This window comes from Oncorhynchus gorbuscha, linkage group LG24, assembly GCF_021184085.1.
Source record: "Oncorhynchus gorbuscha isolate QuinsamMale2020 ecotype Even-year linkage group LG24, OgorEven_v1.0, whole genome shotgun sequence".
NCBI lineage: Eukaryota > Metazoa > Chordata > Actinopteri > Salmoniformes > Salmonidae > Oncorhynchus > Oncorhynchus gorbuscha.
Window position 1 is genome coordinate 53,458,942 of NC_060196.1, and position 24,724 is coordinate 53,483,665.

The 24,724-nt window shown below is 43.3% G+C and overlaps 2 protein-coding genes across 3 annotated transcripts in view; one reads left to right on the plus strand and one right to left on the minus strand.

The window, feature by feature from the left end:
- LOC124013064 (ribosome biogenesis protein bop1-like) overlaps positions 1 to 24,724 on the plus strand; it is a 98,090-nt gene that overhangs the window by 25,039 nt on the left and 48,327 nt on the right. The window lies entirely within an intron of this gene.
- Positions 3,441 to 10,895, minus strand: LOC124013066 (basic helix-loop-helix transcription factor scleraxis-like). The gene is made up of 2 exons (XM_046327210.1): positions 9,836 to 10,895; positions 3,441 to 4,178 (listed from the first exon to the last, which is right to left on the minus strand). Exons 1-2 carry the CDS (start codon positions 10,433 to 10,435, stop codon positions 4,143 to 4,145), a joined length of 636 nt encoding a protein of 211 aa, XP_046183166.1. The 5' UTR covers positions 10,436 to 10,895; the 3' UTR covers positions 3,441 to 4,142.

Consider the following 24,724-nt stretch of genomic DNA (forward strand, 5'->3'; position numbering starts at 1 on the left):
CTTCCGTTGTGCCCTTGAGCAAGGCACTTAACCCCCCTACAACAACTCCCTGGGCGCACAGAGTGGCAGCCCCCCCCCCCCGCATCTCTCCAATACCCGTATATGTGGTTGGACGTTGTGTTAAGTTGACTAATAAAGTGAGAGGGCGAGGGAGAATTTTTGCAAAGATAAAAGAACTGAGAGATTTTGTTTTTCTTCCTTTCCAACATAACATTTGAATCTATGGTCATAGTGTGCCTTTTAAACATTACTTTGCAAATATTTATTTTAGTTGCCATTAGAAAATGTGCACACGTACACAGAAGGTTAGTGGGCTCGTCCAGATTGTCATGAATGAACGGAAAAAGAGCAGCTAACCTGGCTCCCAGCGGTCGTGAACATTTCCACATTTAGTTTCCACCGCTGACTGTGACAGGGCTGATGGGTGAGAGTGACAGCAGGGGTCAACCAAGAGGCCAGGCCCAGCGGGTGGCAGCCCTGGTGGGGGAGAAAGACAGGAGGGAGCAGAGGGTGGCCTTGAGGTCAGGGAGTAGGGGACACACAGCTTTTTCTGGCGAGACCGACAGACTGAGAGAGACAGATTGGGAGACAAACCTTTTGGATTAGCTGGGGAGAAGGGGTGGTTTTTTTTAGGGGCGTGGAGAAAAGGGGAAGGAATTCCAGACGTGTGCAGGCTTCCTTTACAGACAGATGGCATGGTCTGTGCTGGAGGACAGTGTGGATGCCAGTGTTAATTTCGTCAACAAAAATAGCGACTCAAAATAGCGACTCAATTATTTTTATTGATGAGACGATAAGTGACTAAAAAAACTAACTCAATTAAATATTTTTTATTTCATTTTACTAAAATGAGACGAGACAAAATGATCTCTGTGACTAAAATCTGACTACTAAATGGACTAGACATTTTTGTAGAGATTATTGAGAGCTTTTCAGCGGCACAGATGCACAGCGCAGTTCTGTTCTGCAGTGGCAAGGACGTGTCAGCCTACTCAGCTGGTGAGCTGTGAGGAAGCCATGAGTGTAGGCAGACCGGCTCTGCCTCCAATTCTAGCCTACACATTCACCACCGGCCTTCTAGTTATCAACCCTGGGCCTGGTTGAGAAACACGAGCTGCGTTACAAAAGTAAAAAACAATAGCAGCATTGAGTGTAAAAGTAAAACAACAGTCTAGCTATGTTTTTGTCTCCCTTGAGTAGGCCATAGAAAAGTAAATCAAAAGTTTTGAGTTTGTATTCTTGCACAACACTTCCATTTCCCCCCCCCTGCATTTCATATACTGGTTCTGTAGCCAAGTCGCACTCTTTTTCCTCAGAGGAAATGTTTTGATTGCACCGTTCAAAAGACATGACCCGTAATACCGACGCGACGTTTTGTTCTATCTTACATTGGTGGCTGCATTTTAAATTCCTGAAACGTATCACGGGCCGTTCTAAAAGTAGGCTACTTGTGGATCGGATCGGTAACCTTCAATCATGTTACCTCATTATCTAGCTATAACTAACAACCAGGGGGCGCGTTCAGCAGGATGCATCGTTTTGGATCGTTCAGACCGGATCGGTAACCTTCAATCATGTTACCTCATTATCTAGCTATAACTAACAACCAGGGGGCGCGTTCAGCAGGATGCATCGTTTTGGATCGTTCAGATAGGCATGTTTGCTCTACATAGAATATTTCTGTCTGAAATGGTGAGTATGGAATAAATTCATAGAATTTCTATCTGCAACGTTCAATAATGTTTTGTAACTGAGCGTGGCCTGGTGACATTACCAGTAGTCTATGTGCAAACACTTGGTGGCGCAGAAAGAAATGAAAATGTATAGCCAACAATTTGACTAAATTCCCCTTGCCTCTACACTATATCTGACTCGGAAAATAACTTTATTTTCAGTTCATGTGGAACCAGTGACTCAGAGTTGAGCACTTGGACCAGGATTCCAGCAGAGTGACTCAGACTGCAGCCATAGGGACTTGGGACTCGATTTAAGTTTTAGTGACTTGACTAAATCAATGGGCAAAGCAGCCTTTAGCTCCTGATGAGCCTTTAGCTCCTGATGAGCCTTTAGCTCCTGATGAGCCTTTAGCTCCTGATGAGCCATTAGCTCCTGATGAGCCATTAGCTCCTGATGAGCCATTAGCTCCTGATGAGCCATTAGCTCCTGATGAGCCATTAGCTCCTGGGCCTACTTGTGGATGTAAATGTGGCTGCAGCGTCTGGGTAACGTAGGTAACAATGGCAATGACGCAACCGAGTGCTGGAGGTGCAACCCATACTACTTAGCCAGTACTTTGCTGGTGATTGCTCTCTCGCATGCCCTCGCTCTGTATGTTTTTTTTTAATGTGATGTGGGCCGAAATTAGGAATTCACATGGCCAGATAATTCTCCTATAATATTCTTCCTACATGTTTCTGCTATTGGGAAGAATAGGATCTTATTCAGGAAAATATGTTGGTAGGGCATATCTTTGTGCACATAAGTCTGTGATTTTATGTTTACTATAGGTTCATGAGGCAATACAAATGTGATGTGACTAAAATGAAAGGACATTAAGTTGACACACATGGCCCACTGTCTTCATCATTTTGCCAATAACTAGACTGTCATTGTTGAAATAGCAAAAATGTGACCTAAGACTTAATTGTTTTTCAGTCAGAATGATTTAGACTAGAGCAAATCTTTTTTTTAAAGAGTGCCATAATGAACACTGGTGGGTGCAAGGGAGGAATGGACTGGGGGACAGTGTGGGGGCTGTGGCAAGCAGCCAGGACCCTGTACCTGCAGATCCAATCATCCCCCGCTAACCCACACAGCTGACCCTTAAAAGGCCCGAGCAACCGGGGCTGCAGCACCTCGTAGCCCTCCCTCCTTAGTGTGTTAGTCTGTAGAGACAGTAGCTTACTCCTGTCTCTACAGACTAAGAGAAGGCTGGACAAATCACCTGGCTGATTCGAAAAACAAAAGTTCTGTTTAATTCAGTTGTTGACGCCTTTACTGGCCAGTCTAGTTTTCAATATTTGCAATATGATATTTTTGTTGAAGAAGCTAGATGTGGTCTTTAAAAAATCCCAGTCCCATTTCAGGTCTCTCTCCAGTATAATAAGGGCTTGAGTGAACAGCTGTGTGCGTGAGTAGTGAGGTGTGGGAAAGACGGTAATCTAGCTGGAGAGGGAGAGCGAGAGAAGAGAAGGTTGTGGTTCCTTCCTTATCACGTCACTGTTTTTATAGCTGTTTGTAGTGCTATAAGATCCTCTTGACCTGATTGGTGTTTGTTTTGACCTTTACTAGTGTTCCATACAGTATGTCGTCAAACCCATCGGCAAAAAAGATTTATCACCTTAAGGGCCAGACTTCAAATATCTAGAAATGTAATTTTGTGTTTTGCAAAATTACAATCAAATAAAGGAAACTTACATGGCTGAAATAAACATAATTAATTCACAAGCATATTTATTTATTAACGTGAATTTTAACAAACATCATTGAACAGCATATGAAATAGCATCAAGCCGCTGCATGTTGTCTATCTTCTTCAGGAGAAAGGCAGTTGTCCATGGGTGTAGAAACTCACTGTCCAGAACAAATATCAAGTGAAAGCTGTTATATATTTGGCTTGTTGGAACAGTTTGGCTATCAGGTTACTTTCTGAAAAATTACCAATCATCAGTTCCTGTTTGGCCTGTCCTTGAAGTCCCTCCTTACCACACCTCTAAGTAACTGGCGCTTCTCAGAGTCCGTCTCGTGCAGAGGCTGTTGTGGTTCTAAAGTTTCAGCATTATCAGTCGGTGTATGCAGACGTTCTCAGGTAAAGAAAAAACAAGACCTCTTTTTGGTGTTCTCTTCAAGTCTTTGTGAGGTCATGGAATCAGAAGTGTAGAACGTTTTTTTTAGAGGAAAAATTATTCTTCATACTTCCTTTGTCAGGGCATGCTTCCACCGTCCAAGAAGTCCCACCGTCTCTTTCAATCAAACATGATTACCTCTTCAGAAACTAAACTTAGCAGTCCTGAATTATATATTTTTTCTGTTTATTGGGGGGGCATATAATTAAATACCGATTTTGATATTTATGTACACCTTAAGTGTGTCAAGTTTTTTTTGTCCACAGTTCTGGTCCATATTCTGTCGTCCTCCAGATATTAACTTCTTAGAGCATTTTTTTGCCTGTCTTTGCTCTGAAAGGAAGAAGACAAACGGTTACAATTTCTCGTCGGCTCTTTATATTCAACAATGCAAACACTGATGTGAAGAATACATTTCCTGGATTGATTCTAACTCCTAACAATTTTACAATACACTTATTGTTGAGGTAAGTAAAGAAAATAAATTGTTTAATTTATTTTGTATAAAGTCTGATGGTCCTTTGAGTGAGTGCACTGCTCGCTACTGTCAGTCTGGCCTAGTTCTAGTCTAACCCCCAATGTGTTTTTTAAAATGTTTTCATTTATTTTACCTTTTATTTAACTAGGCAAGTCCGTGAAGAACAAATTCTTACTTACAATGACGGCCAAACCCGGACGACCCTGGGCCAATTATGTGCCACCCTATGGGACTCCCAATCACAACCGGATGTGATACAGCCTGGATAATGCCCACTGGTCCAGGCTGCTGTGGAGGCTGCCTGTGGGGCTGTGTGAACTGGGGATATTTGCTGGTCTGGGGCTGTAGCATTGCCTTGGTTCATGTTTTCCTCCTCTCACCATATACTGAGTGGCAGCACTAGCATTAGCACACCTGGCTCACGGAGACCATGGAATGCAACCGTTTCCACGGCTACATCTGACGTAGGCGGGCCCGGGCACTCGCAGTCAACTATCGGATTGATGAGGTCAGGCATTTGAAAACAAACGAACCAGGAGCTTTTTTTTCTATTTTATTTTTTAGTGCCACTTTAAAGTCGCAATTTCTTCAGCTCCAGGGATCACTTACACCCAACTAATAGGATTTTTGTTTAACATTTGTTTTTCATATCCTGTGTAACACATTGTAAAGATGTATAAGGGTTAATTCTGCCGCAGCAGCTGAAGCGTGAGGCTTTGTTGATTGAACTTGCAGCTTTTTCTCTCTCCTATTTTTAAAAGGCTTCCACTTTGTTTATACAGTATCTAATGGCATGGGAAGGTTTTGTTGTTTTCATGAATACAAGCAACACAACATATTACATTTCCACAGACACAGAAGCCGATCTGTTTTTTTCTCTCAGTTGTCACCTCAGGCTTCATTCTTTAGGCAAATATTTGGTTTGGTCTCGGCCTGACGGGTAACGTTGGCAGATTGGTTCAAGATTACAATGGAGGCACTTGTCAGCTGCTCTCACTGCTGGCCTGCGTGTGGGTGTGTAGATTTTCAGACATGTAACTCAAGCCCTAACAGACTATTCATCTGTTTGGGTTATTAAACGCAGCCCCCTTCTGTTCATCCTAACTATTCTGAGTGTGGGTTCTTTACACCCTCTGTTTTGTCTTTGGACAAAAGTTGGACGTGATATTGCGTGTTATTGAACAACTTGTTGGACAGGTGTTTGTGGGTGTGTGGGTGGGTGACAGAGTGAAAGTGTCCATTTTTATTATCACATGGGATTATTTTACAGTTGGACCGGTAGATTGAAGATGAAATATTTATTTTAGACACTATTCAACTTCAAGTGCTCTTTTTGTTCTGGCTTACTCCTCATTCCACTGTTTGGTTCACACTGGATAATTTCATAATGTGTTACATGTTCACACTGATTGGCTCCTGTTGCAGGGAGAAACGCTGCTCTAATAACTTCCATATGGCTGTAATGAAGGAACTTGAGATAATTACAGTACATATGAGCCTTGGGCTGCTAGGCTAGCGCATCGCTTTGGGAGTGGACTCTGAGGCTGACTGACTATGCTCAATTAGTAATCCATTGGGTTACCCCCAGTCCCAGTACACAGAGAGAACTCGCCAAGTCCTTTCCCCTGCACTCCTCGAAACCGTTCCTGCGCACGTACTGTCCATTTGACTAGGTTTTGTCTGCCCCTGTGTGTCCCGTTATGCAATCCCCTCGTCGTCCTTCATAACCCCTGTCTTCACCTGCTACAGCTATTAGGGAGAAGGAATGCTCCCTTTTTCTAACGGACTGTGCTTTGCAGCCCCCAAAGAAAGAGGGGGTGGGGGAGAAACACAGCCTCAATTTTGGTGAATTTCTGACTGTCTACTTATGGGGGCTGTAGTTGAAATGTGCTTTTACACAATTAATTAGCTGTCAGTAGACATGGAAGATGTCAAATGTTTTGATGGTCTGACGTGTGTGTGTGTGTGTGTGTGTGTGTGTGTGTGTGTGTGTGTGTGTGTGTGTGTGTGTGTGTGTGTGTGTGTGTGTGTGTGTGTGTGTGTGTGTGTGTGTGTGTGTGTGTGTGTGTGTGTGTGTGTGTGTGTGTGTGTGTGTGTAAGCATAAGATATTTAGCTCATCTATGTTACGTAAATTATATATTCCACTCAGTCCAAGCAAGTCAAATCTGTGCCAGATGGATAACATTTTGGACTGGAAAACATTGTATCTGATAAGATCACAAACACACACATCTGTTAGCCACTAATTGATAACTCTGTGTGTGTGTGTTTATTACACAAATTTGCCTTTGACTTCAGGGGCAGGAAAAAGCTTCTGTCATTCAGTGTCAACGTATGACTTTGTGTCTCTCTGTTGATATAAAATGTTCGGTATGACGGCTGATCCGGGGAGTAGATTATAAAAGACTACATTGGGAGCACGTTGAGTCCAAAACACTAACAGGTGAAAGCCGAACAGTATGCTCATTTATTAATGAAGCATTTTAGCATCTTCTAGATCAGACAACAACTCTGGAGTGGTGTACTTTTTCACCATCCTGTCCTCAATTTGTTCCGTCAGAATTGAGAAACTGTTTTGGCAACATATCGTTGCGTCCATTGTAACGTGTTCTACAGTACCTCAATGGGTTCCTCTTTGTTTTATTTTCATCTTTCTTTAGAAACTATAAAGAAATGTGTTGGCTGAGAAATGCCTTTCAGAGTAATGAGCGCTAAGTACGGGTAAGGGCCATGTGTTTCATCAGGTAATGAGCGCTAAGTACGGGTAAAGAGCCATGTGTTTCACCGAGTAATGAGTAATGAGCACTAAGTACGGGTAAAGAGCCATGTGTTTCACCGGGTAATGAGCGCTAAGTACGGGTAAAGAGCCATGTGTTTCACCGGGTAATGAGCGCTAAGTACGGGTAAAGAGCAATGCGTTTCACGGAGTAATGAGCGCTAAGTACGGGTAAAGAGCAATGCGTTTCACGGAGTAATGAGCGCTAAGTACGGGTAAAGAGATGCGTTTCATGGAGTAATGAGCGCTAAGTACGGGTAAAGAGCCATGCGTTTCACGGAGTAATGAGCGCTAAGTACGGGTAAAGAGCAATGCGTTTCACAGAGTAATGAGCAATGTGTTTCACGGAGTAATGAGCGCTAAGTACGGGTAAAGAGCAATGCGTTTCACGGAGTAATGAGCGCTAAGTACGGGTAAAGAGCAATGCGTTTCCCCGGGTAATGAGCGCTAAGTACGGGTAAAGAGCAATGTTTTTCACGGAGTAATGAGTAATGAGCGCTAAGTACGGGTAAAGAGCAATGCATTTCACGGAGTAATGAGCGCATAGTACGGGTAAAGAGCAATGCGTTTCCCTGGGTAATGAGCGCTAAGTACGGGTAAAGAGCAATGCCTTTCCCCGGGTAATGAGCACTAAGTACGGGTAAAGAGAGCAGTGCGGTTTGGAGCAGGTCGCTTCGATTCTTAAGCCTCAACTACAAAGTTGAGGCCCAATCTGTTTCAAATATCGTCCCGGCTCAGCCCTCCTATAGACAGGCCTCTAATTCAGAAAAATCTTAAACTGCCATTATCTCATGTGCTGCTTTGTTCTGCCTCACTGAAATCAATGAAATGGAGGAATAGAATTGCTTCCAGTCAAGGCGAATGTTGTCCATTAGTTTTTATTTTATTAATTGTGTGACTCTTGCATCTCTGCTTCCATGCTCTTTTTAAAGGCCTTTTATAGCAGTGAATAAACTGGAAGGAGTCTGCAGAGCATTACATTAATAGTTGGCTTTAACTTGAATTAGTTTGGATTGATTTATTATTCACTCCTTGGTGACACTGTAACTAGGTTGATCCAGATATGGTTCACGGTGGAGCGGGCTTGTGCTATTACCCTTGTGATATACACTAGTGCTATTACCCTTGTGATATACACTAGTGCTATTACCCTTGTGATATACACTAGTGCTATTACCCTTGTGATATACACTAGTGCTATTATACTTGTGCTATTACCCTTGTGATATACACTAGTGCTATTACCCTTGTGATATACACTAGTGCTATTACCCTTGTGATATACACTAGTGCTATTACACTTGTGATATTACACTAGTGCTATTACACTTGTGATATTACACTAGTGCATAGTTTTTCTATTAGATTTGTCTGGGGTCAGGAGTTGTGACTTATCACTTTTTTTCATCATAAAATAAATCGCTAATTTCCAGCACATTTCAATACATGAATCAGTGAAGAATACTGTAGTGAGTTGGTGGTGTTGTCCAGAATGACAAGTCATTATAGTCTTCATTATTTATTTAGGAAGCCGGAGGGGGGGTTGTTAACATTGTTATTAATTGGACACCTAAGAAGAGCCTAAGAGTCAAAACAGGATGTGTGTATAAATCGCTCAGGATGGCTCACTGGCAGATTTGGGAATACAGCAGATTTTCCCAGAATGCTTTGGACTGGCGATCTACCTCTTGGTAAGCGCTTAACCATAATCTTATGTTGTGACTTTGCTCCACCAGGAGCCAAAAGGAATGTCAAGTGTCTTCTTTTTTAAGTTTAGGCTATTTGTCATTTTAGAGGCCTAACAAATCACTCAAACCACATTCAGCTCTAAATACATTGTACACTCCAGGCATTTTCCTCTGTGCTTTTTTTCAATGAAATGGGTTTTGGACCTGCTTCAAGTTTGAGGATAGAATACATATTGTGGTGGTTATATACCTAACCAAAAATGTTCCAGTGTCATGGTTGACTCTAATTATTTTGGGCGTATGGTGTATTTCAAGTTTGAAAGCTGCTTTGCTCTTGTGAGTTGAAATTACAGTTTCCCCCTCTGTTTTTGGTTTTGGTTATTGCGTTTCCCATGTTGTGATTTAGGGTTTGATTTTGAATTCGGTGTGGTGTTGGCTTTATGAGCCAGAGTCTGCCCAGGCGAATGCTGAGGAAGAGAGATGGATGTGTTTGTGTTCGCTGTGACAGTTCCTTGTTTTCCGTTGGCCTTGGTTCAGTCGGTCTCTCGCTACTCAGACCAAAGAGACAATGGGAAGTGCTACTGAATGCCGGCACCAAATTGAGATGTCTGGGAGAATCGTCTCGGAGTTTGGGATTAGGGTCTTACTGTTAGGAGGTTTAGTTGAAGCTTGCCTACTGAGCCTCCTCATCTCACTGTCTCTGAGTATTGAGGGGCTGTTCTCTTACACTTTGGGACAGCAGAGACCATATGATACTCTATAAATTCACATTTTGAAAATGTTTATTTTTTTGTGGGTGGAATTTTCTAAAGGTTGCTTGTCTTCGAGTAAGTTTGAAAGCCATTTTTTAGTCTGAAATGTTTTTAAAGAATCAAATAGGAACAACCATTCACTAAACCATGAAGCGTCATAAGTAAGACTCCCACTTGCTGGATATTACTGCCCTGAAGAGATTGGAGTTGTGTGGTGTTTTGTTGTCCTAGTTGTGACACGATGGCAAATGCATGGTGAGGACAGATGGGACATCTACAGCCAAACTCAACTCACCATTTTCCTCTGGTTGCTGAGGCAGAAGGTGCAGATCTGTTTGGGCTGGGAGTTCTCTGCGTCGCGGCCTGGCGATCCATGGTGATTTAGGTAGTGAGCAGAGGAGGTTGCTCCACCGTGGCAGGGCTGCCCATCCCCACACATCTCCCCAACCAGCAGCACATTGCCCAGGTGGGAGATGTAGCTGGACGCCAGCCGCAGTGTCTCGATCTTGGACAGCTTTCTGTCGGCCGGTTCAGTGGGGATAAGGGTCCTCAGGGCGGTGAAGGCTGTGTTCACACTGTTGGTGCGGTCCCGCTCCCGAGCGTTAGCTGCGTTGCGTTGCCGTGGCAGCCCGCTCGTCGGAGAGATGGATCCGTCTGAGACCTGGAGGTGTGACATCTGGGGCGGGAGCTGGCCCCCTCCCAGACGGCCCCCTCCGACGCTTCCAGGCTTCCTTTTGCGCCCCCCGACCTTTATGTCATAACCTCTGGCGTCCAGCCGGAAGGAGCGTTCGTCGGAGCCCGAGCTCTCGTTGCCGTTCTCTTCGTCCTCGGACAGCATGGAGATGTCGGAGTACAGGTACCGGTTGGGCGCTGGCCGCACCATGGCGAAGGACATCGTCAACGTTACCGTGCTCTGCTGTTACACCAATTAGGTAACTCTGCTCTGGGCTTTGTTTACTACTGTGACACCTGGACTCCCCACTGCTGCTCACACATGCATGGATAGTTAAATGATAACAGTTTTACCTCCGTATACTTTTCTAAGTCCCTAGCTGCCAGTGCACTACAGTCCAGTATCACAGGCTCCTCTGTCATTAAAGTCCCATGTAGAGTTTGGACTTTTCCTTTGGTGGGAAAAACGAAACCAAATGGCTGAATGGCAGGTTCCACTGTGTCTTTCTCAGGTCCTCTTAGGATATGGTTGGTCTTTATTTCTCTCTTGCTCTGTCCTCTCAGATCGTCTGTCTCCCTCAACTCAGTTCCACGTCTGTCCCTCGCGCTTTCTCTTACCCTCCCTCCTGCTCTCTCTCCCTCTCTCCCAGTGCTCAGATCCACGTGTGGTTTTTGTCTGAGCGTTTCAGTATGGTTGGGCTTTATAGCCAGTGGGAGTGTCTGGTGCAACCTCCCCCTTCCCTCTTTCTCTCCCTCCTTCACTCCGTATGCAAATGTCCCAGCTGGCTGTGGGAGCTTTGGGAGGGAGTCCAGCACAGTGTGGATCTACTATCTGCAACTTTCTGCTTCCTTATTTAACCCTTCCAATACTGGGTCTTCCATATTTAAAGGCGCAATATGCAGAAATCGCTCCACCAAATTCTAAAATTTTGCCTAATTTCAGTTTGTGACAGTACAAGAAATGTAGAGAATTGTTTTACCACTGTGAGATATCATTTCAATAACCAAAAATATTGTATTTTCAGCTGTTTGAAGCTGGTGTACAACACTGAATGGAAAAGACATAAAAATGAAACTTAAGAATGGGAAGCATAGAAATAGCACACACACAACATATTTACCACTTCTTATACTTGATTTCAATGACCGATACAATAGGTATTCAACCCCTTTGTTGTGGCAAGCCTAAATAATTCAGGAGTAAAAACTATTTGCATGGACTCTCACTCGGTGTTGATTTTTGTATTACTACCTCATCTCTGTACCCCAGACATGCAATTATCTGTAAGGTCCCTCAGTTGAGCAGTATATTTTAAACAAAGATTTGACCACAAAGACCAGGGAGGTTTCCAATGCCTCACAAAGGGCACTTATTGGTAGATGTGTAAAAATGACACTTTGATGTATCAATACACCCAGTTACTACAAAGATACAGGCATCCTTCTTAACTCCATTGCTGGAGATGAAAGGAAACTGCTCAGGAATTTCACCATGTTATCAATGGTGACTTTAAAACCTGTGATGGGAGAAAACTGAGGATGGATCAACAACATTGTAGTTAATCCACAATACTAACCTAAATGACAGCGTGAAAAGGAAGCCTGTACAGAATAAAAAATATTCTAAAACATGCATATTGTTTGCAATAAGGCACTAAAGTAAAACTGGAAAAAAAATGTGTCAAAGTAATTTACTATGTCCTTAATACAACGCATTATGTTTGGGGCAAATCCAACACATCACGAAGTACCACTCTTCATATTTTTAAGCACGGTGGTTGCTGCATCATGTTATGTGTATGCTTATCATCGGCAAGGACTAGGTATTGCAAGGATAAAAAAATTAACGTAATACAGCTAAGCACAGGCAAAATCAGGAAAACCTGGTTGTCTGCTTTCCAACAGACAAATTCACCTTTCACCAGGACAATAACTTAAACACAAGGCCAAATATAGGCCAAATATACACTGGAGTTGCTTACCAAGGCAAAATTGAATGTTTCTGAGTGGCCTAGTTACAGTTTTGACTTTAAATCGCCTTGAAAATCTATGGCAAGACTTGAACATGGCTGCCTAGCAATAATGTGCAAATACTGTACAATCCTGGTGTGGAAAGCTCTTAGAGCCTTACCCAAATAGACTCACAGCTGTAATCACTGCTAAAGGTGATTCTAACCATGTATTGACTCCGGGTTGTGAATACTTAAGTAAATGAGATATTTATGCATTTCATTTTCAATACATTTTCTTAAATTTAGAAAAACAAGTTTTGACTTTGTTGTCAATTGAATCAATTGAATCCATTTTGAATTCATACTGTAACACAACAATGTGGAATAAGTCGAGGGGTATGGATACTTCCTAATATCACATTTCTATGTGAATTTGGTCAGGTTGGCCAAAATGTTACATAATGCAGCTTTAGCCATTCCAATACTGGATGTTCCTGATTGGACCCTTCCAATACTGGATCTTCCTGATTGGACCCTTCCAATACTGGATCTTCCTGATTGGACCCTTCCAATACTGGATCTTCCTGATTGGACCCTTCCAATACTGGATCTTCCTGATTGGATTTTCTTGGGCAACGCCCTGTTAAAAAAAGAAGAAATTAATACAAATCTTCCTGAAACCAGTGCTTGAGCGAGGGCGTCAGGTTGTTTCGTTGAGGAACGGCTGCTCTGGGCTTTCTCTGTTACTGACAGATTGTGTGTGAGAGCTGGACACACACCGGGTGTCTCATAAGAAGCCCATAAAAATCGAGCAAAGTTCAAGATGGATTAAATGTCAGCGGTTCAAAGTGGGAACCCCTTTCCTCATCTTTTTTTCTTTCCCTAAATTTGGGGCATAGCCCCTAAATTACCCCCAATGCAGTCAAGCCGGGAGTTGAAACCTCTTACTTAGCTAGACAATTGTCATCATTCAACTCCATCTCTTCCTCCATCAATGTTTTCCTCCCTATGACAGAGTGATTTGTTTTGGGGTTTTATTTAGGTAGTGAAAGGACTTTACTCCCACTGTAAAGACCTGATGCTGTCACCGTGTCTACACAGCTCCTCTAGTTTAGGTCCAACCCCCACAAGACTGATGCTGTTACTGTGTCTATACTGATTCCACCACACTGGGGTGGGAGTGAGTTGTTTCTCATTTATGAGTTCCTCCGTTAACTCGGACTGGATCCATTTAGTCATGCTGCTTGAAGCAAAAATATACAATCTGGTCCAGAGGGACTATAGGTCAGGTAGTTTGTCTAGCACACCTGTTTGTCACTGAATCATCCCGTGGCAGAAAGACGAATGGAAGAACCGTTTTAAGACTCATTGTTAGGTTTTCACAAATACAGTGCATTCGGAAAGTATTCAGACCCCTTGACTTTCATTACTTTGTTACATTACAGCTGTAATCTAAAATGGATTTTTAAAAAAATATATATTGTTTTTAGACAGGTTTTTAGATATATTTTTTTGCAAATGTAAATGTGATTTCAGGTTATTTTAAATACACTATTCAGACCTTTTACTCTGTACTTTGTTGAAGCACCTTTGGCAGCGAATGAAGCCTAAAGTCTTCTTGGGTATGACGCTACAAGCTTGGCACACCAGTAAGTGAGGAGTTTTCCATTATTCTCTGCAGATCCTTTCAAGCTCTGTCAGGTTGGATGGGGAGCGTCGCTGAACAGCTATTTTCAGGTCTCCCCAGAGTTGTTCGATCGGATTCAAGTCCGAGCTTGGGCTAGGCCACTCAAGGACATTCAGAGACTTGACAGTGCACGCTCTGACATATTGTCAACTGTGGGACCTTATATAGACAGGTGTGTTCCTTTCCAAATCATGTCCAATCAATTGAATTCACCACAGGTGGACTCCAAGTTGTAGAAACATCTCAAGGATGATCAATGGAAACAGGATGCATCTGAGCTCAATTTGAGTCTCATAGCAAAGGGTCTGATTACTAAGGTAAATAAGGTATTTCTGTGTTTTACTTTTAATACATTTGCAAAAATGTCTAAAAAGCTGTTTTCACTTGTCATTATGGGGTATTGTGTATAGATATTTTATTTAACAAGGCTGTAACAATTTTAGAATAAGACTATAACATAACAAAATGTGTAAGAAGTTGAGGGGTCTTGAATACTTTCCGAATCTACTGTATATGACAGATGTCGACCCTGCTGTTTGTGTGATTGGACGTTGAAACATTGAGGATGGTTATGTTTCCTCATTACTGAAAGCAATTTGAACTCCTGTAGACTACGTCTTAATGTTCCAGAAGCCCCAGAGATATTTTCCTGTTGCCTGACACCAGACGGGCATTAAACAGATTGTTCTTGTAGCGTGAAAATTCTCAATTACTCACAGTACTATACGTAATGTTTACACACAGACTGGGACAGATTGTAAGGGTTGACGGGGTCATTCTCATAGGGTTACGAAATGTTTGGTAACAAACATTAACTTCGGATGTGCCCAGTACTTTCTAACTCTTTCACAGGGGTATCATCCAACTGCTTTCAATTGTGTCAGTTGAAAGAATATAAAATTAATTTCACTGGTCAAATTATTAAGGAAGTCCTTCAAGTGACAAAACCAAACATTCTAATCTTGTCTGAATATTCTAAAGTTTGTGACCAGCCCTCTCCCCTCTTTGTCCTTATAATTCATATCCTTTATACCGGTCCGTCTGTTCAGGGCGAGACGGCTAGTCTGACTAGTCCTTTTTAATGATGTGGTGTCTCTTCGTCTGTCTTAACAATTCTTCACAATTTGATGGCTTTGATATTCAATTTAATAATGGTGATTCAAAAAAAAACTTAAACCCAAAGCCATTCTGGTTTTGGGATTGCCGTAAATCCACTTAAATGGCAAGTCTGGTTCCCCCTTGGTCTGAGCCGACCAAGCCTGTGCCGTCAGCCTCTTCCTGATGTGACATGGAGTCTAACCGGGCTGCTGGCCTATAGAGGACAGGTCATTTCCAGGAAGGATGGTGACGCTCCTTTTGTCTAATTCTTTGTATTAATCTAGTTCTACCAGGGACAATCCCTTTCTGGCTTCTCCTACTGAACATACAATGTAGCCTGCTGTCCACTTTAAGTCATATTTTCTACATTTCATTAGCATTTTAGGTAAGATGTTTATCGTTTTGTCAATGTCACTGCTAAGTGAACTTGTTTTAACAAGGTTGGGACATAAAAATGGCATTTCAAGATTTGATATTTATATCCACTCCTGAATTCAATAGAGAGATGTTGTCTATTGTAATGGTTGGAAGAAAAAGTTATAATGTGTTATTAAAGAAGGGATGCTTGTGTTATATTTGCAGCAGTAAATAAACACTTTCCTCGTGTTGAAACATGTCCTCTGATTAGCCATTCTTTGGAACCAGATGGGCTAACCGGAGGACATGTTTGGAACCAGATGGGTTAACCGGAGGACATGTTTGGAACCAGATGGGCTAACCGGAGGACATGTTTGGAACCAGATGGGCTAACCGGAGGACATGTTTGGACCAAGATGGGCTAACCGGAGGACATGTTTAGAACAAGGTGGGCTAACCGGAGGACATGTTTGGAACAAGGTGGGCTAACCGGAGGACATGTTTGGAACAAGGTGGGCTAACCGGAGGACATGTTTGGAACAAGGTGGGCTAACCGGAGGACATGTTTGGAACAAGGTGGGCTAACCGGAGGACATGTTTAGAACAAGGTGGGCTAACCGGAGGACATGTTTGGAACAAGGTGGGCTAACCGGAGGACATGTTTGGAACAAGGTGGGCTAACCGGAGGACATGTTTGGAACAAGGTGGGCTAACCGGAGGACATGTTTGGAACAAGGTGGGCTAACCGGAGGACATGTTTGGAACAAGGTGGGCTAACCGGAGGACATGTTTGGAACAAGGTGGGCTAACCGGAGGACATGTTTGGAACAAGGTGGGCTAACCGGAGGACATGTTTGGAACAAGGTGGGCTAACCGGAGGACATGTTTGGAACAAGGTGGGCTAACCGGAGGACATCTTGTTCCAAATACACGTTTTTTTGTGTTTTTTTGTGTTTTTTTTTTTAGTCAAAGCAATTGGAATAGAATCTTGAGTTGTCTGATTTCGTTTTTTTATTTCCCTGTGAAACCAATTTTGAAATAGAATGGATTTAACAGTCAATGTTTTATAATGCTCTCCGCAGACTAAAAAGTATCAATTTGCCCTCATAGGCTGAAATACAGTATTAGTCTTATTCCATAAAGTTAAGTAGGCTATAAGTCAATGACAATTGAGGTATTTTTATGTACTTATTTGTCCCTTGTTCGTTGCAATTTATTTTGACAGAGATATGTCTAACAGTGGGTCCCCAAACAAGCAAGGTCGTAAATCGTGAATGTTTTTCACTCCAAATTTTCAGCACTAAATATTTATGATCGTTTTTACAGTAAAGAGAAATGGGCACCATTTATTGAGAATGCTGAATGCATCTTTTAATCCTCTTGATGGATTCATAGTGCTTGAAATTGGCAATCGATGACCAACATCAGATCAAATGCATGTGGTCTGACTGCAGTCATATGTAGCATATGATTCAGTTCCAGTAACTAAGTTCAGAAGTTTCTCATTTGACCAATACAATCCATGATCTCTTTTTAGGGTTGATGCTAATGCCCCCCCCGTCTTGCTGTCACAGACAGAGGGCCATTTATCTGGCAGCACTCAATTAACAAGGGAAGGAATCGTCTCATAACGTGACGGCATTCATTGAGGCTCTGCAGCCCTACTTAGGTCCTCTTCTTCAGATGTCTCGTTTTGTTACCTCATAAATGCTGACATGCGGAGTAACAAATGACAATGCTTATTATCTCCCTGTCACAGAGCGGCCCTCCCACTCTTTCCTTCCCCCTTAAAGGGGAAATGCAGTCAGTCTGCCATCTGACAGTCATTAGCTCCATAACCTCCTCTTCCACGGTGCGACATCTAATCCAGTCCCCCATCTGTTGAAAGCACTCTCAACCTCCTCCATTCCCCCTGCCACAGACCCCCCTTCCTCCCTCCCTCTAGCCAGACACCAGCCCCCTCGCGTGGGTTTGTCTCAGGCCAGAGTCCTGTCAGGAGTCGGATACGACTCCCACTCTCCCCCGTGCCTGACCACAGCTGGCCCCAAACGGCCCATCAGAGAGGAGGCTTAGGCTGCTGCCCGGTGCGACGTGCTGTCTCTTTCCTCTATCGCTCTCTTGTGGGCTGCTGGACCTGTGGGTGTCTGTCTGGTCTGGACGGGCCAGAGCCGAGTAAAGGGCCTGTATCACATTCAGCCTCAGTACTGCTCCTAATGTAACCCAGACGACATAGCGGCGAGAGCAGCTGCGCTTATAAAATAAAGTACAGAGTGGGACGGCAGAGGACCTGTTAGGGTCACAACAAACCATGACTTCAATTCATTTATTCAATGGGGACGAGGTAAGTTCAAACCCCTGGAAAAAAAAATTGCTTAAAAAATGCAATTAGGTCGGACCTTTTGTTCTCGAGTTTGAAATGGTTCTTACTCCTGCTTTTCCGTCGTTAAAGTGTTCTCTTCTGACCCTTTTTCTTTTATGGCGTGTTTTCTCTCGGGTACATTTACAATCCATTAAGCATATAAACAGGCTGGAAATACAAGGGAACCAGAGCAATACTGCTCAGTTCTGTTGGTCCAAAGGTCTAGTAATAATGAGGGATGGAGAGCTGGAGAAGAGGGGACCACATTTGGACCTAATCGTCTTGATGTGTTCTGTCCAGTCACCCATGGATCAATCTACCCTGTTACAGTTTAATGATCAAGAGTGTCTTTTTAACCGTAGGTTGGCTTTATTTGGTTGTATTTATGAGATATCATACCAAGGAATTACATTTATTCAATTAAGATAAGGCTAATAAGAGTAACACATTTTTTTATAGCGCCTTTTCAAGGACCCAAAGTCAAAATTCATTCATTTTCCTCTGCAAAATATATTGTGGAGATCTCAAGAGTAAATTGAAACAAACTCTCAAAGCACAGTTGAATGTCTCAGTCGTTGAGATTAATTATGGTGGAGGTTTTCATATTTCAGTGATGCATGTAGGTAGCATCACTGTTCTTCTGTCTAAACTGCAGCAGCATATCTCTTACCAGAAGGATCTTATAATATAATAATAATAATAATATATGCCATTTAGCAGACGCTTTTATCCAAAGCGACTTACAGTCATGTGTGCATACATTCTACGTATGGGTGGTCCCGGGGATCGAACCCACTACCCTGGCGTTACAAGCGCCATGCTCTACCAACTGAGCTACAGAAGGACCAGAAGGATCTTGCTTGCTGCAAGCACCAGACCCTTAAATGGACCTGAAGTAGTTGTAATGTGAATCTTTTCCCCCTGGAGTGTTCTAGGCCCGTGTTGATTTTCACATATTATTCATGCATACTTCTTGGGTTTTTGATATTATTCTATGGTCATTTTCCAGTTTCATTTTTCCAGAGGCTGTTAGTGGTGGCTGTAAGCGACAACTCTAATGGGCTGCGTGCTGCTGCCACTCACAGAAGCCACACACACGCACGCTCGCTCGCTCACATGCAACACACACACTCGCACTCTATAACACACATCGCACAGGCGCACTCCACACACATTATAATACACACAGCCACATCGTACACACCAGTAACACACACACACACACACACACACACACACACACACAGTAACACGCGTTTGCACATGTTCTTTCAGCAGGCGCATCCTCCTGTTCTGGATGGGCTGAGTGGAAAGTGTAGGGGTGGTTAGATTCCTTTAGTAGAGATTACTGGGATTATAAATGATCCCATTAGAGGGAAATGCAAACCTACATTTGTGGAGGGAGGAGGAGGCTGAGGCAGGCTGCTGTGTCTGCACAAGCCTGTTCCCAGTGACTAGATCTAGCTATACTCTGAAGAATGGGCTTCAGAAAGCGCCCATCTAAAGTAGCCAGGCTCCAACTGCTACCCATTTTTTAAGTGAACTTTTTAATGGAGCTTTTCCATTTGCTTTTCATTCCAAGACTAGGCTCAATCTGCGTCCAGGCAGAAAACCAGCCATATCTCCGAGTAGCTAAACCAAGTAACCATGAATGTACATAATCTTCAGCTTCAATGCATTTCCATAGATGGCTACTGTATGTGTGACGTCAATTGAACTGACCAAAGAGGACCTGCCCAAACCAACCAGCCTGGCAGTGCCCGTATAATTAGGCCCATTTCAGCAACTGGGAAGGGGAAAAAACATGGCGGCCGCAGACACAATTATAAATCATATCTGAAAATGTCAGGACTTTAAGTTTTCTAACACTTTGCAAACTTTAAGGGTCTGTACTCTCATATTGCTTATACAATATAATTTGCTCCAATAAATCATTAAATGTAGTTCCTTTCATTTACCTCTTTTTTTCTGTGGGTGTGAACAAGATGGCCAACCGCTCCAAGCAAGCAGAGCAATTTTTCGAAGTTCAAACCCCCTCACTAGTTATGCTCTAATCCATCCAATCTCAATATAAAGTTGCTCATACAGGGCTTTCTTTATATTACAGACACTGCAGTCAGAGAAAACTGTTGCATGTGACTGTGCAGCCTAGCCTACTGGCTGTTATTCACAATAGGCAATACAAGTTTAAATGTGTCATGGTCATGACAGCCTCAAGTCTTGGTTGTTTAAGAAGCAAAAGCATATTAATGACAGAACGCACAGGCAGATCAGGAGACTAAAAATGAATAGAGACCATATTCAAGGTCATTCCGGTTAATCCTGAATGCTTGGATAACATGGTCACAGGTGCAGTCGAGGTGGAGACGGGTGGTCATGGTTCTCATCAAAAGGCCACAGGAGCGTGATCGGCAGACTAAAGAGGAATGCATGCGATGATGTCCCTTTTTTAAACCCTTAAAAAATATATATACTTTCCAGTTAAAATACAAATAAAAGGGGACATTTGTGACCATTTGAAACAGTGGCTTTGAATAAACAAATCCTCCCCCATCTAATAAAGTTGTCTCAGTCATTGAAAAGAAAATGAGCAGCAATGTGTGGTTGGTTTTATATCAGGCCAGCGTAGCATTGCGGAGCAGGGACTTTCATTATTGTTTGATCAGTTGGAGATGGGGGGGCTTTATTTTAAGGGTCCTTAATATACCATTTTATATGACATTTATAAATTGTTTTCACCATTAATTAATCATCATTCCCATGTTTATGAACCATTTACTAATCATTAATGTATTTTTGCTGTCCCTAATCTTTAGCGAGCGTTTGTTTATGAATACTTTATACATGTTTTCAGTGTAATTCCTCACAAAAAGATTGCCTCGCTGATTTTTACAGGTTTAGGGCTTAATGTAACATTCCTACAGTACTAGACCAGTCGTTTCTTCTAAATTATTGCTTTTTGTCTTTAAAAAATAATGTGGATATGATTTAATGCTGTTGACTTGCTTTTCTCCATGGTTGTCTGTCTTCTATAGTAACGGTCTGTCACTTGACAACCAGTAAGACAGCAGCTCTGTCTGTTCCCCGGAGGGTCTGTTCTCCTCTGTTCCCCGGAGGGTCTCGTTCTCCTCAGCCTCAGAGACCGACATAAACGTCCGAAATATCAAACACACTTTGCTAATAGACTTCTGTGGTTGTGCAGGGCCCAGGGAACCCGGACCACAAAACCTGCAACACAAACCGGCACATCCACCCTCTTGTCAGCTGGTGAAAGCATTAGCCAGCTAGGGGTCTGGTCCTGATTCCTGTTGTCTTTCATATGGGCCCCCTCCACCCTATCTGTCCCTTTTTTTTTCTTTTTATACGTGTTAAATCAGGAAAGCAGCTTAGTTTTACAAACTCATGAGATAAGATGGATGTTCTGAGAACAAAATTATCTGGGTTATCATGATGTGCCCCTGTCGTTATTGGGGAACCACGACGTCAGTTGGTCCAGAACCACGACGTCAGTTGGTCCAGAACCACGACGACCAAGACCATTTTTTTTTTAATTGAGAGGATGGTATATTTATCTATACTTGCCAATTGATGTTAGTTTTTTTATTGTGCAGGGCTCGCTTGCAAAATAGACCGACGTTAATTTCAACAGGGATGTCAGAGACTATGTCCAAAAAAAAAACAAAAAAAAACTTGGGGAACCAATGGATCCACTTGCTGAGTGGTGTTTTTATTGCGAATAAGTAATCTGGGCAGTGTCACTGGGTTGCACAATGACTTTGAGGCGGGTCTGAAATCACTTAGTGGAGAGAGAAATCAAACAGACCTGTTGCATGTTCAGACGTGTTTCTGACTGCGACGGACAGACAGCGGTCCAGAGGGCTGTGGCAGAGGGAACGTCTTGGAGCAGAGCAAAGCGTATGGCTAAACCTGCTTCGGCTACACAGCTACATCATCTTAGGGGAGAGACTTGGGAAGGGGTGGAGGGAGGGGATGGGACACCCCGGGAGAATCCTTAGACTTTTCTCTAGGGACCAGCAGAAGCATCTCTCAGATGCAGGGCCACTCGTCTAAAATCCAGGCTCCTCTACTCTGCTATACTCAGCAGGTCTGGCTACAGCCTACAGGATCCAAAAGGAGAAATGTACTTTTACTTGGGTGAGTTGTTGGGAAGAAGTGATGTCAAGCGGGAACTATTGTGCCCATCCAGAGTTTGTTCACCAGTTTGTCTCAGTTACCTATAGTCCAGTCACTTTATTTTTAGGGAAGCTATTTTTGAGAATTCTCAACCAAAAAAATTCAGCTTCCAGGATTTAGCCTTGCTGGGAATGCTGCACGTGTTCCAGGAATGTGGCTCCTGGTCCAAAAACAACTTCCAGACTAGTGGTCCCAAGTGACAGCAGCCTGGCGAGGGAGGGAGAGGAGGGTAGCTAAAGAGGTTTGTTGGTTTCGGGTCATACGGTAAAGGGAATTTTCTTCTGTCTAGTGATGTGACTCTGTTGCAGACAGAAACAATATCCCTCTGACCTCCGTCTCATTGATAGAAATAGACCTTTGTTCTTCACTAGACATAGTATGTAGGCTAGAGGTAGTTCAACATTTATTCCAAAATTACAAGATTTTCATGAAATCCTGGCCTTAGGATTCCTGGAATCGGGGGATTCAGTGTGAAATCAGGAAACCTCTATCCAGAATTGTGCAACCCGAGCTAGACTGAACAGTAATGTTCAGTCTTCAGAGTGAGATATTTCCAACGGACAGTCACATACATGTGTTGATGATTTGCTGGTTCCACTGAGTCATTGGGTACGGGGCTGATTCATTCCCTATGACACACAGTGGACTGACTGGACGGAGACATCAGCCATCCCTGTGACCTTAGATTGTCATTCCTTCTTTCAGACGAGTGATAAGCTAGTGTCTGTCCATCGCAGAGAGAGAACCAGAGAAGGTGAGAGTAATAGGCTAGTGTCTTTCCATCGCAGAGAGAGAACCAGAGAAGGTGAGAGTAATAGGCTAGTGTCTTTCCATCGCAGAGAGAGAACCAGAGAAGGTGAGAGTAATAGGCTAGTGTCTGTCCATCGCAGAGAGAGAACCAGAAGGTGAGAGTAATAGGCTAGTGTCTTTCATCGTAGAGAGAGAACCAGAGAAGGTCAGAGTAATAGGCTAGTGTCTTTCCATCGCAGAGAGAGAACCAGAGAAGGTGAGAGTAATAGGCTAGTGTCTTTCCATCGCAGAGAGAGAACCAGAGAAGGTGAGAGTAATAGGCTAGTGTCTTTCCATCGCAGAGAGAGAACCAGAGAAGGTGAGAGTAATAGGCTAGTGTCTGTCCATCGCAGAGAGAGAACCAGAGAAGGTGAGAGTAATAGGCTAGTGTCTTTCCATCGCAGAGAGAGAACCAGAGAAGGTGAGAGTAATAGGCTAGTGTCTGTCCATCGCAGAGAGAAGGTGAGAATAGGCTACCAGAGAAGAGAAGGTCAGAGTAATAGGCTAGTGTCTTTCCATCGCAGAGAGAGAACCAGAGAAGGTCAGAGTAATAGGCTAGTGTCTTTCCATCGCAGAGAGAGAACCAGAGAAGGTGAGAGTAATAGGCTAGTGTCTTTCCATCGCAGAGAGAGAACCAGAGAAGGTGAGAGTAATAGGCTAGTGTCTGTCCATCGCAGAGAGAGAACCAGAGAAGGTGAGAGTAATAGGCTAGTGTCTGTCCATCGCAGAGAGAGAACCAGAGAAGGTGAGAGTAATAGGCTAGTGTCTTTCCATCGCAGAGAGACAACCAGAGAAGGTCAGAGTAATAGGCCAGTGTCTTTCCATCGCAGAGAGAGAACCAGAGAAGGTCAGAGTAATAGGCTAGTGTCTTTCCATCGTAGAGAGAGAACCAGAGAAGGTGAGAGTAATAGGCTAGTGTCTTTCCATCGCAGAGAGAGAACCAGAGAAGGTGAGAGTAATAGGCTAGTGTCTGTCCATCGCAGAGAGAGAACCAGAGAAGGTGAGAGTAATAGGCTAGTGTCTTTCCATCGCAGAGAGAGAACCAGAGAAGGTCAGAGTAATAGGCTAGTGTCTTTCCATCGCAGAGAGAGAACCAGAGAAGGTCAGAGTAATAGGCTAGTGTCTTTCCATCGTAGAGAGAGAACCAGAGAAGGTGAGAGTAATAGGCTAGTGTCTTTCCATCGCAGAGAGAGAACCAGAGAAGGTGAGAGTAATAGGCTAGTGTCTTTCCATCGTAGAGAGAGAACCAGAGAAGGTGAGAGTAATAGGCTAGTGTCTTTCCATCGCAGAGAGAGAACCAGAGAAGGTGAGAGTAATAGGCTAGTGTCTGTCCATCGCAGAGCCAGAGAAGGTGAGAGTAATAGGCTGTGTCTGTCCATCGCAGAGAGAGAACCAGAGAAGGTGAGAGTAATAGGCTAGTGTCTTTCCATCGCAGAGAGAGAACCAGAGAAGGTCAGAGTAATAGGCTAGTGTCTTTCCATCGCAGAGAGAGAACCAGAGAAGGTCAGAGTAATAGGCTAGTGTCTTTCCATCGAGAGAGAACCAGAGAAGGTGAGAGTAATAGGCTAGTGTCTTTCCATCGCAGAGAGAGAACCAGAGAAGGTCAGAGTAATAGGCTAGTGTCTTTCCATCGCAGAGAGAGAACCAGAGAAGGTGAGAGTAATAGGCTAGTGTCTTTCCATCGCAGAGAGAGAACCAGAGAAGGTGAGAGTAATAGGCTAGTGTCTTTCCATCGCAGAGAGAGAACCAGAGAAGGTGAGAGTAATAGGCTAGTGTCTTTCCATCGCAGAGAGAGAACCAGAGAAGGTCAGAGTAATAGGCTAGTGTCTTTCCATCGCAGAGAGAGAACCAGAGAAGGTCAGAGTAATAGGCTAGTGTCTTTCCATCGCAGAGAGAGAACCAGAGAAGGTCAGAGTAATAGGCTAGTCTTTTTGTATTTATTAGGGTTCGCCATTAGCTGCGGCCAAGGCAGAAGTTACTCTTCCTGGGGCCCTAACACATGAAGGCACTTAGATTACACATAAAACAAAAAGAAAACAGTACATCATATAACATGTATTACACCACAACATATCT

Bases quoted from the DNA above. Each gene is read 5' to 3' on its own strand.
- LOC124013066 (XM_046327210.1), bottom strand. From the start codon at position 10,435: ATGTCCTTCGCCATGGTGCGGCCAGCGCCCAACCGGTACCTGTACTCC. The intron at 4,179-9,835 runs GTGAGTTGAGTT...TCTTCCTTTCAG, and splicing joins TCAGCAACCAGAGGAAAATG to AGCAAAGACAGGCAAAAAAA.